The sequence below is a fragment of the Danio rerio genome, chromosome 5, assembly GCF_052040795.2.
Source record: "Danio rerio strain M-AB ecotype USA chromosome 5, GRCz13ab, whole genome shotgun sequence".
Classification (NCBI taxonomy): Eukaryota; Metazoa; Chordata; class Actinopteri; order Cypriniformes; family Danionidae; genus Danio; species Danio rerio.
The window spans coordinates 71,909,756-71,929,865 of record NC_141025.1 but is presented as its reverse complement, the minus strand read 5'-3'; the positions used below and the strand labels follow the sequence as shown (position 1 = coordinate 71,929,865).

At 38.0% G+C, this 20,110-nt stretch overlaps 1 protein-coding gene across 2 annotated transcripts; it reads left to right on the top strand.

Moving 5' to 3' along the window:
• The first annotated feature begins 660 nt into the window (after positions 1-660).
• LOC103911143 (uncharacterized) lies at positions 661-19,681 on the top strand. Of its 2 annotated transcripts, XM_087254661.1 has the most exons (5): positions 661-2,941; positions 3,039-3,101; positions 5,378-5,579; positions 8,192-8,332; positions 19,215-19,681. In XM_087254661.1, exons 3-5 carry the CDS (start codon positions 5,501-5,503, stop codon positions 19,412-19,414), a joined length of 420 nt encoding a protein of 139 aa, XP_087110787.1. In that variant the 5' UTR covers positions 661-2,941; positions 3,039-3,101; positions 5,378-5,500; the 3' UTR covers positions 19,415-19,681. The 2 variants fall into 2 exon arrangements, with proteins under 2 accessions (XP_087110787.1, XP_087110786.1); XM_087254660.1 differs by lacking the exons at positions 661-2,941; positions 3,039-3,101 and having other exon boundaries at positions 5,053-5,579.
• Positions 19,682-20,110: the final 429 nt, after the last annotated feature.

Here is a 20,110-nt window from a genome sequence, read left to right as displayed (position 1 = left end):
TATTATGAGCAATTATGTGTAACCCAGAGCTAAGCCTGGAGCTGTTCCTCATCTGCAGGGTTAATCTCTGCACTTCTGGATCTTGCCAAACAGAGTAGGAGTGAAGACGAAGACCCTTTCAGCCTCCGCTCACGCATTCTTCATCTCTGTGCTGTGCAGGCGGAAGTAGTATTTTCTTACTAAAGCGCCTTACTGAGATCTCAACAAAGTTTTAGTGAAACATCGAGTATTGATGTATCGGGTGATTGGAACCAAAACTTTCTGAAAACTCTGGCCAGGATGTAGAATATTTTTATACTCCAGGTACAGTGTTGTTGTGTGGACACTACAACTGGAGTTTTTGCCTAATGACATCAATGTGTGCTGTTTTTTTTCCTTTTGATTGGCCAACACGGCTAGGTTTACACCTGTCACGATCACCAGCAGTCTTACCCTTACCGTTATAGATTGCTATAGAACATTCACTATCACATCGGACTACAATCCTGTCTCCATAAGAAACTACAAATCCTGTCATGCACCACACGCACACACCTGTTCCTGTTCTCCTCTGATTACACACACACAGCTGGGAGCTGGGAGTCATGAACAGCTTTATTATTTGGAACAGCTGTGTTTGATCAGAGTTATAGCAAAAATATACAGAGCAGTGGCCCTCTAGGAATTGAGTTTGACACCTATGCTTTAAGGGAAATTATGGCAAATAGTTGCACGTCAACATATATTATGTAATGATGCCCTACTGAGTGTAAATTAGAAAACTTATCATATTTATATTGTCTTAAAGGGAAAATAAAACTATTTCTACACCAACCTACCCAAGCCCTAACCCTATCCTAACCCATAATACTTTATTACATGCCCATTACTTTAATTGACACTTTTTAACAAGATTTTATTATTATTATTTTTTTTTCCAAATGAAAGCCTTTGTGATGAGAAGAAAATAAATCCAAAAATGGGTTTACAATAAGGTGTATTCAAACCCTGGTTTATTACGTCGAAAAGGGATAATTATCGCAGAAAGTAATCAATGTCTTACAGGGCACCTATGATGAAAATCATCTTTTGTAAGCTGTTCGGACAGAACTGTGTCTAGGCACTGTATAGTGTGTGCTCATTCATACTGGGGTGATTTAAAGACAATAAGTCTCTTTTTTTATTTCCTGATGTGAAAATATGATCCAAATCCCTCACATTAAGAGGCCCACCGCAATATGATATAGGCAGGGGCGGACTGGTCATAGGGAGCACCGGGACATTTACAGGAGGCCTGATGGTCTGCCACCATGATTTTGTCCTGATTATTAAAGGCACAGGCAACAAAAACAGCTTCATTGTGTTCAGAGAAGACAATTCTAATATTCTGAAAGCTACAATAAATAATCTGATGGGTGTTTTGAGCTGAAATTTTACAGACACATTCTGGAGACACAAAATCTTGAAAAAAGGGGTAAAATAGGTGCCCTTTAAGATTTTCAGTTTTTCTTTTCTTAAATAATAAAATGAAATTAAACTGTAGGACTTGTATGTTTTTTAACTGCCCATTTTTGCCCTACAGACAAGTCATTGCTGATAACAAATATATCTTCTGTTTAGCTGATTTGAAACTATATGATTTGTGACTGTTAGTGCTATACCATAGATATATACACTAGATGTCGCCTGGCCTATTGTTGTCTATTGGACGGAATGCGTCAATAGCGCCGCCATCATGCTACAGGGTAGCGCTCCATTGAAATGAATGCGGGACCAAGGTACAGTGGAGGACTGTGGCCATGCAAAGCCAGAGATATACACATAAACACATATATCTATGATCGGGATTTTTCCTGGATGTTAGTATGTAATTTTTTTTCTAATTCCGAAAATTATAATTTTTTCACTTCTCATTTGCCGTATGGTGAATTCAGTAAGTGACTGTTATCATCAATAACGTTACCCGATTAGCACAAAAGTTTAGAACATACAGAAAGAGAAAAAACATAATATTACCTATGAAATGTTCTGCCTTTATGCTTTGTTTTCTTTGTTTGCTCGTTTCTACACCCGTAGACAGCACTAAAGTCCCGCATCTTCACGTAATAACACTGTCTTGACTAGTGCGGTTGAATGACATTTGTCCTGGGAGCACTGTACCAATGTGGCGGCGCTATTGACGCATGCTCAGGGTCCCTATGCGATATCTAGTGTATATATCTATGGTGCTATACAATTAAAATGAGTCTGAGTCCTCACTGACAATTTGATACTCTAAATATGTTTATGACTGGAAATAACCAGAATATTTTAAACAATTTAGCAACAAATTTCATTTTTGAGAAGAGATGTACATTTTAAACTCTTTGACTTGGGCAGCAAACAACATAGCCACCTATAAACTGTCCCAGTACACCCTAGCAACCATACCAAAACCCTCTGGCAACTATACTCGAATTTTTCTTTGGGTGCATTTGGGCAAAAAAAAGTTAAATGTAGCTCTGCTTATACGACTGTGAGCAGGAAAAGGAGTAAATATAAAACAATTCACACGAACACCTCCTTTAACTGAAACGTGTTAATGCATATGAATATTAATGTCATCCTCACCCGTTCCCCTTTTAGATGCGCTACACATAACACATGCCAGAACACCTCGACTCTCTTGATCCCGCCAGCCGGTGTCACGAAAGAAAAGAACTCTTAAAAGAACTACTGTAGATAGAAAGAGCGCCAGAAGAAGCCAGAGAGAGAGATATCAGTTCTTTATAAGGTTTTTTGAACATAGTAACAGTTTTATTTGAAACCATATCGTCCTGAAGAGCCATTTTTAGGCTGTGTGTTTAGCCTTCTTTATTTCCCGCCTTTTTGCTTTTCAAATCTGTAACTGACAAAACGTATCGTTACTGGTTATCTGGAGCTCAACTATCTACTAAACAGACTGTCAACACTCTCTCAACAGGTACATTTGCTCTTTATTTAAATCTCTATACCTTTTAAAGTTTAAAATTGTAGTTGTTCCCAAACAAACATGTTTTTTTTCTCTCTCCTGTTTTTAGATTAGCAGAGCATGTGGGCCCAGTTCTACTTAGTTGAGGAAAACACTCTACTCTTCTCCACTAGTAAGACATTCATTCATTCATTCATTCATTTGCTTTTTCGCTTAGTCCTTTAATTAATCAGGGGTCGCCACCAGCATATCCAGCATATAATAATAAATAATAATAATTTTTATTTATATAGCGCCTTTTCAGAGTTTAAGGACGCTTTGCAAAGAATGCGACAAAAAAAGATAGTATAAGCAGATAAATGTAGAGACAGCATTAGATACACAAACATACAGGCAGTCAAATATGACAAATGAAATACAAAAACAATACCTAAGAGACAAATGAGCAGAGTGCAGGTGGAACAGATAAAGTGGTCAGTTTGTCAGATCAGAAGTGAAGCATTCAGAAAATAAGTGAGTTTTATGTAAAGATTTGAATTCTGAGATATTATTAGCTGAACAGAGGGAGCGAGTTCCAGAGTTTGGGTGCAATAACACTAAATGATCTGCCCCCCCATTGAAGAGAGGATTTACCGAGGGACAGCGAGAAGGCCAGAGTCAGCAAAACGTAATGAGAAAATTGGGGTGTAGGGGGCAAGCATGTTGCAATGATAAGAGGGAGCTAGGCCATTTAAGGATCTAAAATGCAAGAAGGAGAATTTTGAATTTAATGTGGTATCCCAGGGAACGTCCTCTCAACTTTGGCTAACATTACCTAAAAGGTTCTGTTAATGTTTTAAAGAGAACATTTCAATGTAATATCCAATGAATGTCTTTTCCCAAAACAATGAACAAGAACATTCTAGCAATGTTTTAAAAATGTTGGTAAGGGATCATATTAAACAATGTTCTATTAGAAAACGTTTTCACAATGTTTCATAAAACCAAAGTAACAACATTCTCACAGTCACATTAGAGAAATGTTTTAAGAACATGATTTCTTTTCAATAACGAGACAGAAATACAATTCATTCACTCATTTTCTTGTCGGCTTAGTCCATTTATTATTCCCGAGTTGCCACAGCAGAATGAACCGCCAACATCAACAACAACAATAATAATAATAATGATTATTATTATTATTAATAATAAATTAAACATCAATTAAGTAATATGTTTAAAGAATTAATTACTATTTTATGGTCCAACACAGCACTTTCAAAGTATTTGTTTTCTTTTAGTTTAGTTGGAAACGTTACATCAACAATTACAACATAATAATAATAATAATGATAATAATAATAATAATAATAATAATAATAAATGACTATTATTGTTATTAATTAATTAAAACATTTGTAAAAAGTTAATAAATATACTACTAATAAAAATAATATAAAAATATATTTTATAGTGATGCACAGAACTTTCAGCATTTTTTTCTTTTAGTTTGTTTGAATTTTACAACAACAACAGTAATAATAATAGTAATAAATAAATTAATAAATAATTAATTAATTAGACATAAATCAAAATATTTTAAAATAATTAATAATCAAATTACTAATAATAAAAATGTTATATAAAAACAATTATGGTGGTACATCGCCTTTTTACAGCATATAATTTTTTTCTTTTACTTTTTTGGAAATACTACTCTAATATTAATAACAAAAACAATAATAATAATAATAATAATAATAATAATAATAATAATAATATAATGAAGAAATATTTGTAAAAAAAATAATAATTATACTAATATAAATGAGAATTTTATTTCAAATAATTTTATGGTCTTAAATAGCACCTTAAAAGCAAATTCTATTATGGAACCTCACGAAAAAGAGTTCTGCTATCGGTAAAAGCAGAAGAACCCTAATTTGATGCTGTTTATAGTCATTTTTTCCTAAGAGTGTGTATATATCAAAGCGCTTCAGGTCACTTCTGAGACTGATTGGACTCTTCAAAGCACAGCAGGCGCTTTTGATTTGTGTCTGTGTTGGTCCCAGAAAACCCACCCACTCCTTCATTAAACATCACTTTCCGGGTGACACTTTGCTTCTTAAATTTTCATTAAACGCAGTGTGGCCCGAAGACTCAGACGCATTAATACCACACGCACATAAGAGCATCGAGGCGGACTCTTCTGTCACAGCGAGAGACTGGGCGTGAAAATGTTTATCTGGGGCTTTGGGATTATCAATGAGCAAATTACCTCTGATCCAGCAGAGGGTCTCAGGCAGACTGTGTGCTTCTGCCAGGCTCCCTCTCTAGGGCTTATGGGAGGATGGAAGAAAGCTGGGACACTTTATTTTGAAGTAGCCTATATTCGTAAAGTCTCATTATTGATTCTGGGTTTTCTTTTCTACTTGATATCATGCCCCTCCCCTTTTTCTTTTGGAGTAGCAGAGTGAGTGTTTTGTTGGAGGCTGGTGGCTCACGCTGAAAGAGCCGGACTCCCAGGAGGATTCCTCTCACTAGCAGCCCTTTCATAGCTCAGCCCTGGGCGACTTTCCTCCAGCTGCACCCATGACTCTCCATACGCACACGCTGCATGGATATGGACTCTATTATTTCTTGGCATTGCTGACACTTTTCATGTTGCAAGGTAGGTGTGTGTGTGTGTTTGTGTGTGTGCAGGTGCATGAGTGTCAGTCAACATATAAATAAACAAGTAACTATTCAATTATAAAGGAATAGTAGCACTTTATTATGCCATCCATGTTTTGCAAGATGCATGCACTTACTGTGGCAATAAGAATACATTATGCATACTTAAATACTACTATGTATCATACTAACTATATGGCAAGTTTATGATGTTACAGTACACTGCATCAAGGATGTTGTAAAGTAAAGTAACATGTAATTATAAATGTAGTACATTTTTGTATTCATAAACAAACATTATATAATACATGTGTGCAAGTGTGTATGTCTGTCTTATGAAAACAAAATTTCTGCTTGATTTATAAAAAATCTATGTACAAAAATGTATAAAAATGTATAAAAATTCAGAAAATTATGTTTTGAAAAATTATGTATACAGCATTATTAGAAAAATGTCAATAAATAATGCTTGCATGTAAATCTAACAATATATATATGTATATATGTGTGTATGTGTATGTGTGTATGTATATATATGTATATATATATATATATATGTGTGTGTGTGTGTGTGTGTGTGTGTGTGTGTGTGTGTGTGTGTGTGTGTGTGTGTGTGTGTGTGGAAAACTGTCCAATATACTGCATATGTACTTGCTATCGCCTGTGTGTTTGTGTGTGTGTGTGTGTGTATGTATATCGTCACCAGTGACGCCATCTTATGGATGATCGTTACTAGTGACGAAATGCAGCAACATTGCACTGCTACTCGTGTGATATTGCGTTTATACAAGTTTGACGGCATTATCGTGTGAATAAAAAAAGAAAATCAAACACAGAGCGTCTCAAAACCCTTTTGTAAGAGGAACTACTTTCTTCTGCCACACATTCACAACTGCAGCTGTCAACAGAACAGCAAAAGCCGTTACTACTTGCTTCACCAACATAATTTTTGAGCTAGTGTTTGAATGATTCTCTAGCGTAATGTCTAAAGTTATGACAAAACAGGTGATTTTGTTGACATTTTTAAGGCTGAATGGCATGAAATGCCATCAGTCTACAAAGATATCTCCCAGAATGTCTCTGTTGTAATCTGAAGATCACAATATTACTATGGTATAACAATACAGCCCTACAACATACAAAAGAGAGAAATTGACTTAGAAACTCATTTACCAGTTAATTAACGATTTGATCAGATGTAATTTGAAATTACAGTGTTTTTCTCTCAGGGCTTATTATGAGGTCTCTCTCGCCATCTTGTGGACCGACATCAATTGTCTTTGCTCAAAGACAGGCTAATGGTCACTGACGTGCTGTCTCTCAAAACTTATAATACTTCTAATACGTCTTCGTTTTAAAATGGCATTAGAACGAAAACGATTCACGTCTACACTGGCATTTCACCTAGCACTGAAAAGACCTCCTTCCAACTTTATACAGCTGAAAGCGCACATCACATGACCACACACACACACACAAACATACATACAGTAAATAATTTTTTACATACATTTTATACCTATATTTTATATAGATCAAGCATAAATGTTGGGATTACTGGTTTATTTAAAAAAAATTGTTTCAATCTAAAATTTAAAGGTTGTCCTGTATTGTTATTTACATTTTACTGTATTTAAAATTATAGATAGTTTCAGAAAGCTTTTTTACACTGTTTTCCAAGGTTTTTGTGTTTTATAGCAAATATCTGGACCAAATAACTTCACCAATGAACATGCATGTTGCCCTCCATTTGTATTACTGTATTACTGTCAGACAAACACTTTTTTTGTATGACACTTTGCGTAGCAATACTTTCAACAAACACATCAGAGCTATACAAGAATAATGAATTCAAATATCATTGTTTGCTTGCAGTGTCGCCCCATGAAGCTCGCTAGCCTCATTTAGATCTAATCTTACATGCAAATTCAACATTTCTGTCGGAAGGCATTCCTAGTGAGGGGGTTACATAAAGTGAACCACCGCCACCAGATGAACTTTGCCTTTTAAAAAGGACAAGATTGCATTACCAGAAATGATAAATTACCATACACAAAGAAAAGCCAACAATCTGTCAGAAACACTACATACAATATGCAGATTTCTACTGGATAGTGTCAAAGCACGACGAAGGATACAGATCGCGTGTCACTGCAAATCCTTCAAAACATCAGGCACTCAAAAATGTGTAAATAATGCATGCAAGCGAATGCTTTTTCTTTGTTAATGTAAATGATTTACACTTTCCGAGGTGTTTTATTAATCGTGAATACTGCACTACCCTTTAAACATAACATTAGCAAAGAGTAGCAGTATATTAGCCTAACAACCACCTGTCATAGTGTTGCCGAAGGCACGGTACAGCTAAACCCATGTGTATAAACAGAGCACATGGCTGAGTGACTTAAAACCTCAGGGCTGAATTCAATCTCAGCTGCTATAACCTCATCTCTGCTTTATGCGGAGCCATGGGTGAAATCACTGAGAAACTAATGGTGAAAGAAGAAATACTCCACATTTTTTCAATACAAACAGGCTGCTTTTGCTCATATTTTTCAGAGTTCTCCATTGCTCAGATTGAAAACAAAATATCTGCTTTCTTCTTTATAGCCGACGGGCTGCAGTGTTATGCTTGTAACATTGTGCATAACCAGAGGTATGTGGACGTAGGCTGTTCCAGGCCCGAAATCATCACCTGCTCCCACTCCCACAAGGGCTTCAAGCATCGCTTCTGCATTAGAACTGAAAGTGGTAAGAATAATGCCCTTGACTAATGTACTGCACAACCACCCACCAGCAACTACTAGCACAACAACAATCAAAATAGGCTTGAGAAAGTCATTAGCTGAGTACTGATCAAGAATAATGCATAATGATTGTTTTTGGTGACGAGCTATAGTTCATCAAATTTAGTTCTGTGGATTTTCTCAAATCCTCCGAGCAACACAACTCCAGGGAGACACCTTAATCCTGCTCGTGAGGCTTGGTGCGTGTAATTGTCATCACACTTTGGCACCGCAAGGAGCATTAGAGGCGGATGAACTTAGTGATCACAGTGTTCCCTGCCCCCTGACTAATTATCCTGTTTTAACCCGCACTTCCAACACCTTCATCTCCTAATCAGCCACAAAAACCAACACCTACTGTAAAAGCTTGTCTGAACGTCCACTGAATCCCCATTTCCTAAAAATCTTACACTGGGTTTGAATTTATTCAATGCATTGGTTTTTTTTTGCACCTATAGGCACTAGCCAACAGACTCAGTTCCCTGAGAACTAACTTTCCCTCAGATCATTTTGCTGGTTGCATTTGCATAACCCTTAGAAACTCTAAACCCTGAAAGTCGAATTAAATGTTGCATTTGACAAAATGAGGAACTACAGGATTGAGGAAATAGATATTCATTGTGTGTTTTGTGCATCATTTAATGGAGGTGGAATGTAAACATAAGTTATTTAGGAGTGCACAATTTCAAAGAAAAGCAGCAGGTAAATGTCACTAATTCTGAATATGAATGTTTTGTAATGCTTTACAATACTCTGGTGCAGTATTACCAGAAGACATGCATTGAACCAGTTAGTGCACTCTTGTGTCATTGTAGTTCCTATTGTGCTGGATTAGACCTTACTCCTAAGTAGGAGCTAATTTAGTTCCCCCTAAATGCCATTCTTAAAAGTAAAACCATTCTCAGGTTCTGTGGTGTCAACACACACAAAAAAGTGTTTTTTTTCTGCTTAATAGTTCTTAATAGGTATTTTCTGCTTAATAGTTCTTGGAACTGCGGAAAAGGTTCCTCTGGTTCGTATTAGTACAGGGGTCACCAATCTCGGTCCTGGAGGGCCGGTGTCCCTGCAGGGTTTAGCTCCAACTTGCTTCAGCAGACCTGCCTGGATGTTTCAAGTATATCTAGTAAGACCTTAATTAGTTTGTTCAGGTGTGTTCGATTAGGGTTGGAGCTAAGATCTGTAGGACACCGACCCTCCAGGAACAAGTTTGGTGACCCCTGTATTAGTATAAGACATGCATTCATGTAGTTCCTATAGTGCTGGATTAGACCCTGATCTGAAGTACTGTAGTGGAAAATTTCGTTCCCCCAAATTCCATTCCCAGAACTAAAATCATTCTCAGTTGCTGTGGTGTCAACACACCAATAGCAGGTATTTTCTACTTAATAGTTCCTGGAACTGAGGAAAAAAGTTCCTCTGGTTTGTATTTAGCGTAAGACATGCATTCATGTAGTTCCTATAGTTCTGGATTATATCCTGTTCTGAAGTGCTGTGGGAGCTAATTTAGTTCCCCCAAATACCATTCCTAGAACTAGAATCATTCCCAGTTACAGTGGTCAACACACCAAAAAGCAGGTATTTTCTACTTAATAGTTCCTGGAAATGGGGATAAGGTTCCTTTGGTTTGTATTAGCGTAAGACATGCATTCATGTAGTTCCTACGGTGTGGGAAGTACTGTGAGAGCAAATTTAGTTGCGCAAAATTCCCTTCCTAGCACTGAAATCAGTCCCAGTTTCTGTGGTGTCAACACACCAAAAAGCAGTTTTTTTTCTGCTTAATAGCTCCTGGAACTGGGAAAAATGTACTTCTGGTTTGTATTAGCATAAGACATACATTCATGTAGTTTCTATTGTCCAGTATTTGATTAGACCCTGCTCTGAAGTACTGTAGAGGATAATATCGTTCCCCCAAAATCCATTCCTAGAACTCAAATCCTTCCCAGTTGCTGTGATGTCATCACACAAAATGCAGGTATTTTCTGATTAATAGTTCCTGGAACTGTGGAAAAGGTTCCTCTGGTCTAGGCATGGGACTTTTCAATGTTTTCAAGGTATACAGCGGTTTGGAAAGGTCAAGGTTTTAAAAGGTTTTTAACATTTTCTGCAATACCGTTCCTAAGATATGTGTAAGATTTTTTATTTCCGTTTTTTAAATTTTTTATTAGGACAAGAATATCTCCAACAGAAAAAAATGACATTTTAAATTGTAAAAAAAAAATCTGTTTTTTTTTTTTTTTTTTAAACAAACGAAGACAGCAAAATTCAATAATTACTCTAGTCTGACAGGTTTACTTCTCCAAAATATTTTAAATGTTTCTCAAAGTAAAATATTCTGTGTTCAAAAGGGATTTTTTTCCCCCAGACATTGAAAAAAAAGATTTATTTTAGAGCAGTAATCACAATACCATGATACCATGAAACCGAGATATATTTATCCAAGGTTATCATACCGTCAGAATCTTATACTGGCCCCATGCCTACTCTGATCTAATTTAACATAAGACATGCAATCATTTAGTTCCTATTGTGCTTGATTAGACCCTGCTCTCAAATACTGTGGGAGCAAATTTAGTTCCCCAAAATCTCATTCCTAGAACTAAAATCATTCCCATTTACTGCGGTGGAAAAACACCAAAAAGCAAGCACTTCAGGTTAATTGTTTTAAAAAACTGTGGAACAGGTTCCTCTGGTTTGTATTACTTTAAGACACACATTTAAACAGTACACCTGTGTTCCTGTAGTTCCCATTGTGCTGGATTAGATCCTGTTAATAAGTAGGATCTAACACTAAAAAGTACTTGTAGTTCTAACTAACAGTTCTTGGAACTAAGGAAAATTTTTCTCTGGTGTAAAAGCCCCGGTGGAATTCGCAGACTGTTTGTGAGTTACTGAAAACAACAAGTTATTTATTGCTGTCGACAGTTCTAAAACTCCAAACTTTCTGTGGAATAAAGTGCTTTTTATAGTGGAAGAAGTTCCATTTTTTAATCAAATGTTCTACACATTTATCTGAACTTACACTGAGTCGATTTCTGAGTCATACAGTAGAGAAGAGAGGTGAAACCCCCCCCCCCCCCCCCCAAACCCACAACTGGATGGTCAGATTAATTTCTGATATGCCAGAAATTTGGGTTGTCCCTCATGAGGATATCACACAATCAAAGCTGAGCTATGCTCTAAAGTATTTTCCCCCTCCCAGCGCCAATGCGAAAACAGAAATGAAACCATGGCATCTTTAATCTTTAATGCATCTTTGAAGAACCAAGAAAGAAAACAAAAAAGAATGAGACCCATTTCAAACTAGCTGTCATTTAACAAATGTATGCATACCTCCAGTTTGTGTTACAAAAATGAATAAACCCATCCCCACATCCTCCAAGCCACCTGCACATCCACATCAGTGCCTAGTGTTTCTCCCAGAAGAGCATGGTGTATTATATCCCACTGTTAGACTGTCGCAATTTTACAGTAATTTACTGCATAAACACCCAGTATAATACTACATACATTCTTTACAATGTGCTACTGTAATATGCACTGCATTGTGGGTAATTGTAAAATTTAATTCAATTTATCGTTATTTCTACAACGCTTTTAATATGTAGATTGTGTTAAAGCAGCTTAACAGAAGTTCTAGTAAATTGAAACTCAGTCCAGTTTTCAGTACTTTTACGGTAACTTACTGTATATTAAGGATCTGCAGTATTTAATTGTAATCAAAGTAATCAAGTACTGCTAGTTGAAGACAAAAATGGAAAGTTAATGAAAAAATTCTTGCATCACAAAATGTATTTAAAATAGATGGTGAATGATAAATGGAAATGACTTTTGTAAACCATTTAAAATAGATATAATAACATGATCTCGTCACTCTTTATTATTTATTAAAGTCAATAGTGAATACTAAAAATATTCCCAGTACTGGGTTGTGGCTGGAAGTGCATCCACTGCGTAAAACATATGCTGGAAGAGTTGGCAGTTCATTGCACTGTGGTGACCCCTGATAAATAAGGGACTAAGCTAAAGGAAAATGACAAAAAAATGAAGACTAAATAAATTACAGTAAAAGTACAGTAAAATGATACTGTAAAATTAAAATATGAAAAAAAGTATTTTACCATAAAAAGTTGCGGTAAGGCTATTCTACTGTCACATACAATTGCGGTAGAGCCCTGCTACTGTAAAACACATTTACAAGTAAATGAAATTTACTGTAAAGGGGGAGTAGTGGTAAATGGCTGGCAAGAGTGCTACTACTTACCGCAAAAATACAATAAAATATCATACAGTGTGGGTTGACATTGCATCCCATGCCTTTTACTGATACAGTTAAAGTTGGTATTTCATTAAAAAAAAACATTGTCCATTAGAGCAGAAAAAATTGTCCGGTAAGTTCAATTGTTCAGAGACTGGCCAGGTGTCTTGCTCCTAAATTATTACAACAGAACCCCTCTTTTAGAGTTTTTGTTTTTCTATGGAACTGTTGAATCAGAATATGTTTTCTTTTAGTTTTTCCAAATAACAACACATGTGTAACCCCACTGGTCCTATACACCGTCCAACCCACTCTGAACTGGGATCAAACCGGCAACTCTGCGCATGGGAGTCAGTTGCTCTAACAAAGAGGCTAAAGACCATGGCCTTTAGCATCTGTCACTAGAGCAACTTTAGAGGTTAGAGAAGTGAGGTTTACCTGCATAGCACTTTACTAGCTGTCCTCCATTACACTCACCTCCCTTAACCTCACTCCCATCCCAGTTATGGCACCAATTTAACCCCGCCGGTCCTACACCACCCAAACTGAGCTGGGATCGAACCGGCGACTCTCCCCATGGTATCGGTTGCTCTAACAAGGAGGCTAAAGACCATGGCCTCTAGCGACTGTCACTAAAGCACCTTTAGAGGTCAGAGGAGTGAGGTTTACCTACACAGCACTTCATTAGCTGGCCTCCATTACACTCACCCCCCTGAACCTCACTCCCATCTGGGTCACGGCACCAATTAACCCCGCCAGTCCTACACCACAAAAACCTGCTCCGAGCTGGGATCAAACTGGCGACTCACTGCATGGGAGTCGGTTGCTCTAACAAGGTAGCTAAAGACCATGGCCTCTAGCATCTGTCGCTAGAGCACGTTTAGATGACAGAGGAGTTGGGTTTACCTCCACAGCACTTCACTAGCTGGCCTCCATTACACTCACCCCCTGAACCTCACTCCCATCTGGGTCACGGCACTAATGTAACCCTGCCGGTCCTACACCACCCAAACTGAACTGGGATCGAACCGGCGACTCTCCCCATGGTATCGGTTGCTCTAACAAGGAGGCTAAAGACCATGGCCTCTAGCGACTGTCACTAAAGCACCTTTAGAGGTCAGAGGAGTGAGGTTTACCTACACAGCACTTCATTAGCTGGCCTCCATTACACTCACCCCTCTGAACCTCACTCCCATCTGGGTCACGGCACCAATTAACCCCGCCAGTCCTACACCACAAAAACCTGCTCCGAGCTGGGATCAAACTGGCGACTCACTGCATGGGAGTCGGTTGCTCTAACAAGGTAGCTAAAGACCATGGCCTCTAGCATCTGTCGCTAGAGCACGTTTAGATGACAGAGGAGTTGGGTTTACCTCCACAGCACTTCACTAGCTGGCCTCCGTTACACTCACCCCCTGAACCTCACTCCCATCTGGGTCACGGCACTAATGTAACCCTGCCGGTCCTACACCACCCAAACCCCCTCAGATCTGGGATTGAACCAGCAACTCTCCACATGGGAGTCAGGTTGCTGTAACAAGGAGGTTAAAGTCCATGGCCTTTAGCGTCTGTCACTAGAGCACCTTTAGGGGTCAGATGAGAGAGGTTTACCTGTATAGCACTTCACTAGCTGGCCTCCATTACACTCACCCCCTAAACCCCACTGCCATCCCGAACGAGCCCCCAAATGTAACCCACCGGTGCTATTGCACCCATCCAGCTCCAGGCTATGATCGAACCTGCCACTCTCTGCAAGATGTTGCAATTATTCTACTTATTATCATGAACACACTTATAAAGCAAGTAGTCTGACCGTTTCTGCCGTTTATTATTTCTAGTCATTTTTCCCATAGGCAACTGAATCTGAAGTTCTAAAACAATTGCAAAAATGAGCGCACAATAAACCCAAACCTACAAACCCAAAATGGCATTGACAACAAACCCAAATGGCATTGACAGAATACAGTCAGTCTCTCAAACAAACAGTCCTCCTGATAGGTGGCAAGCAAATCAGTCAAATTGATAAGGCTGATAAGAGCATTTAGACAGCGATCATCAGGGATTTCTCTCTCTCTGTGTGTGTGTTGGATCATCGGCCAGCCGTAATCCTCCAGAGTTATCCACTTTCACAAGTTGAGCCAGCTCTGCCGCTCTCAGACCTGTCACATGACTCAGTCATCACGCTCTGGGGTTTACTGCAGTATATGGCAAGATCTTTTTTCTTTTAGTTACATGAATGCTCTGGCTTTAAGATAAGTTGGAATCTATCAACAGCGATTAACAATAAATCTGACATCTCTCTTTTTTTTTGTTCTTGATATATATATATATATTTTTGTGTTGCTATTCTTGGATATATATCTGCCTTAATTGTCTGTTTGACAAGCAATAATACTGTTCTAGTGAATGAATACATATAGTTTATAGTGTTATTGACATACTGACTTCTGTGGGTCGGTTTGTTTCTGGGTAAACAGACCCTTAAGGGGTAATTCACTCCAAAATTAAAAATCACCATTTACTCAGCATTCACTTGTTCAAAACCTGTTTTCAAGAGTTCACACTTAGCTGATGATTGATAATAAAGCTTGTTTGGCGTGCTGTCCCGGGAGAGAGCCCTGAGCTAATAAGATCCTCGAGCCCTGGGCTCCCTCCTGTTGCAAGGCGAGAGGGGAGTTTGAGCTCAGGTAGATCTCGATGACTCCCCCTCCTGCTTATAGTAGCTAAGTGTCGGATATGGATGCTGAGAAGGTGTACTCAGAGTTTGACTAAAATATTTTAGATTAATTGTTTAGAGTGCTTGTTTTTGAACTGTGGGAGGAAACCGGAGGACCCGGGAAAAACCCACACGACCACGGGGAGAACGAGCAAAAAATCCGCACAAAAATGTCACCTGGTTATAAGGGGATTAAACCAGGGGCATTCTTGCTGTGAGGCAACAGCGTTAATCACTGGCCACCGTGTCACCCGTTTGAAAGGAGGGAAAGTAGGGAGTAGGGTTGGGTGGGGGGTGGGGGTTCTTCAAGACGAAGATATTGAGATGAGAAAAGTCTGGTTATTTATAGTTATTTAAGGATCGTCTGATAGGATAATTAGTCATTAGCTAAAGTTGGAACAGCTGTGAACAATTATAAGCACGTGATCCTCTCGAAATTTGTTTATAAATAAACCACTAAGTTTCATTCATATGTTGTTCAACAGAAGAAAGAAACTTGAAAAGGTTAACACACACACACACACACACACACACACACACACACACACACACACACACAACCACATAAGAACAAATAAATTAGGTAATTTTCATTTTTGGGTAAACTATGTTTTCAGTGGTGTCTTTGACTGTATCTTGATAAACTAGATAGGGGCTGGTAGTAACTATAAAAATTTTAGGTAATTCTTTGTGATTTTAATAGCTATGCATTGTACAATAAAGCTCAAAGTATATCTCAGTTATGATCCTAACACTCTGCGAACACTCTGCTCAGTCTCTGTGCAATCTTTGTGTAAACTATTAATTCAATTCAATTCAACTGTTTATTGTCATGTGCACAGTAAGGAAACACGTTTCCCTGTACAATGAGATTCTTACTTTGCCGTCCACAGTGAAGTCATACACACAACATACACATCATACACGACATACACATATATACACAGAACTGATTGATTATAAAATGTAAGTATATAAATATCTATGAAAGTAAACAATATATAAAACTGATTTGAGTAATGAAACAGATGTAAACAATGTACAGTGGTTTAGACATATAGGATCACGGTTTTATAATTTTATATTTTGCTAATAGGAAAGACATTCCACTATGTTTGCCACAATTCTTGTGTCCAACATGGCAACACACTAGAGCTGCACGATTCTGGCTAAAATAAGAATCGCAATTTTTTTGCTTAAAATAAAGATCACGATTTTCTCTGTAGATGTAAAAAAAGGTTAATATGAGTCTGCAATTATTATTGTTTTTTCTCAAACATATGGTAAAACAACAATAATAATATGTTCTGTTCACTAAAGTAGATGCGCGCGCTTCAGCAGCTCACGTCATGTGTGATTTCCCAGCTGCGAATACAGCATTATATGAAGACAAAAAGGACATTTCTAGGTAAAGAAATGGCAGGGGTCACCAAACTTGTTCCTGGAGGGCCGGTGTCCTGCCGATTTTTGTTCCAACCCTAATAAAACACACCTGAACAAGCTAATCAAGGTCTTACTTGGTATACTTGAAACATCCAGGCTGGTTCATTGAGGCAAGTTGGAGCTAAACCCTGCAGGGACACCGGCCCTCCAGGATCGAGATTGGTGACCTCTGGTCTAGGGGGTTGAATCTAGATCGCAATCTTTTTTCGATTAATTGTGCAGCTCTACAACATCCTTCAAAGCACACCTTTAAATGAGACAAAACATTTGCATTTGGTATCCCTATTTATTAACTCCAATTATGTTTTATCGCCTTAAATCTGCAACATTTCTCCCTCAATGTACAGGACATTTATTCATGGGTTTCATGCACGTGACATTTATTGTTGTGGTCAAGATCTCTGGGTCCTTTGTGTAACCTTTTGTGATCAGAAAGACATCACATACAAAAAGCACACCTCACCACTGATGAAAAGCAATGATGTTTAAAAAAGGTCCTATTTTGCTTTTTTTTACAAGCTGTAAAATAAGTCTCGGATGTCTCTAGAGCAGGGATCACCAAACTTGTTTCTGGAGGTCCAGTGTCCTGCAGATTTTACCCCAACCCTAATCAAACACACCTGAACAAGCTAATCAAGAAACACCCAAGCAGGTGTGTTGAGGCAAGTTAGAGCTAAACCCTGCAGAGACAACGACAACGCGGGGAAGCGATCACAAATTGAGGAGCGGGGTTGAGCGACAACGCGGGGAAGCCTTCTCAAACTGAGGAGCGATCACAAACTAAGGAGCGGGAAAGGGGGCGGGGTGGAGCGACAACGCGGGGAAGCCTTTACAAACTGAGGAGCCATCGCAAACCGAAACCGGCGAGAGCGTCAAAGTAGCAGAAGTCATTCTTTTTTAACGAGAACCGAAGACGAGAAACAGCGTGGCGCGTCTTCTCCGGTTTGGGCGTCGAGGAGAGTTGAAATCAAGTCAACTTTATGGTATGAGCTATGACGTGGTTCGGCGGCAAGCAATCAGAATGTAGTAGTCCACCGCTTGAGAGATGTTCAGAGAACACAGAACTGTGAACTTTGGTTCCGACTACAGTTGTTCCCAAGAGTTTGATTATTGCGGTTGCCGGATTTCCAATTATTGAAAATCCAGCGACGCTTCTCCACTGCTCCAGGAACGAGATTGGTGACCGCTGCACTAGAGTGTGTATGTGAAGTTTCATCTCAAAATACCCCATAAATAATAATTTAGAACTCTTTGAAACTGCCCCTTTTAGGCTTTGATCCCAATCGTGTCATTTTGGTGACTGTCACTTTAAATTTAAATGTGACTGTGCTCTTTTCAAAAAAAGGCAGAGCTACAAATGCCTATATATATATATATATATATATATATATATATATATGTGTGTGTGTGTGTGTGTGTGTGTGTGTGTATATATACACACACACACACACACACACACACACACACACACACACACACACAAACACACACACAAACACACACACAAACACACACACACACACACACACACACACACACACACACACACAGACACACACACACACACACACACACAAACACACACACCAATGGCTCTATACAGATTTGAGCAAAACCTTTATTTATGTCCATGCACAACTCAAAAAATAAACAATAAAGCATTAAATGTTAAGCAAGTGCATGAAGAAAGGACAATTAATCTAGAAAATAAACTCTTTTTTTTTTCAGAAAAGCATCCCAATTTAAAATAAACAAACATTTTACATATTATAAAAAATAACAGTTACTTGTAAACAATTCAAAATAAAGCAGCCAATGCAGCAACATTTTAATTGTGGCTTGTTTTAAGGAACAAAAATCCTATTTTACTATTATTTAGAAAATAAAAAGCAAACAGCTTATGATTCTACGGCAATTATATGTACACATGTACATAGAAATGCAAGTTATTTGCCCTTTATTGGTGTCATGATGCAAGTATATCCACAACACCACACACGTGCTTTAGTCAATACTTCTTTTTATCATCAGAAAATGTTCATTCTGGAATAAACAAATCCTTTACTTCTACTCATAAATCCAAAATTGTCAGTAAAATACAGTTAAAAAATAAAAATAAAAAAGTTAAAAAAAAAGGGACAGTTCCTACAAAAATAAAAAAATTCTCACCATTTACACACACTCAAAAAGCAGTCTGCATAGTGGTAGACTCAAAAACAAATGCTGGTGAATGAGAAATTGTCATCATTGGAAGAATTTTCATTTTTGGGTGGACTATACCTTTAACCTATGAACTCAGATCTCACAAATGCTTTTCGTCCAGGTTTTAGAACTACCAACTCAGTAGTTGTCTTGCAACCATCATTACAACCATGCCTTTGAGTGAAATCGGTCGATTGCATGTGTGGTTTATGGTTGTGTGTGTTTGTGCAGTTGCTCTGGGAGTGATGCTGACCAGCGGATGCGCCACAGCTCGACACTGCCACACGGAGGAGCTGCCGGGAGTGAACATCCACTGCTGCGACTCTAACCTATGCAACAGCGCCACCAGCTGGCGGACAAACACACTGACGCCTGTTTACTCATTGACGTTTGCTCTGGTGCTGCACAATGTGCTACTTTGGACGAAATAACTGCGTGAGGAAATATAAATCAAGCAAATCAAAGAAGAATCACGGCAGCTACGCTTCTGATGCAAAGAGGAGACTTGGACATAGTATTATAAACTCTTTGAATACAGACATTGGAGTATTTTGTGTGGATAAAAAAGAACCTTCTTCATGCGTTTCATCTGATCTTCATGTTAAAGGATAATTTCTGGGAGCAATCCTCAAAAAATTCTCTGTAAGCCTCATATGGAGTTTTTATGGTCAACAATAAAAACATTGTTTTTTTTTTAATCTTTTGATTAATTAATCAGCCAAATAGTTAAAATATTTAAGTCTATTCATCGTTTAACTCATTTTTTTTTTGTTTGCAATTTCTTTTAACCAGTGTGTTTAGTTTTGGTGGTGGTCCTGGATGTACAAAGTAATTTCTTAAAGGGATAGTACTAAAAATTATGCTAAAATGAAAACTTTGCCATTATTTACTCCTCACCATGTTCCAAACCTGTTTGAGTTTCTTTCTTCTTTTGAGTACAATGTGAGATATACACTACCTGATAAAAGTCTTGTCACTGATCCCAGATGTAGGAGCAACAAATAATAACTTGACTTCTATAGTTGATCATTTGGAAAAGTGGCAGAAGGTAGATTTTTCTGATGAATCATCTGTTGAACTGCATCCTAATCATCACAAAAACCTATTTGTACCTGCATAGACCCAAT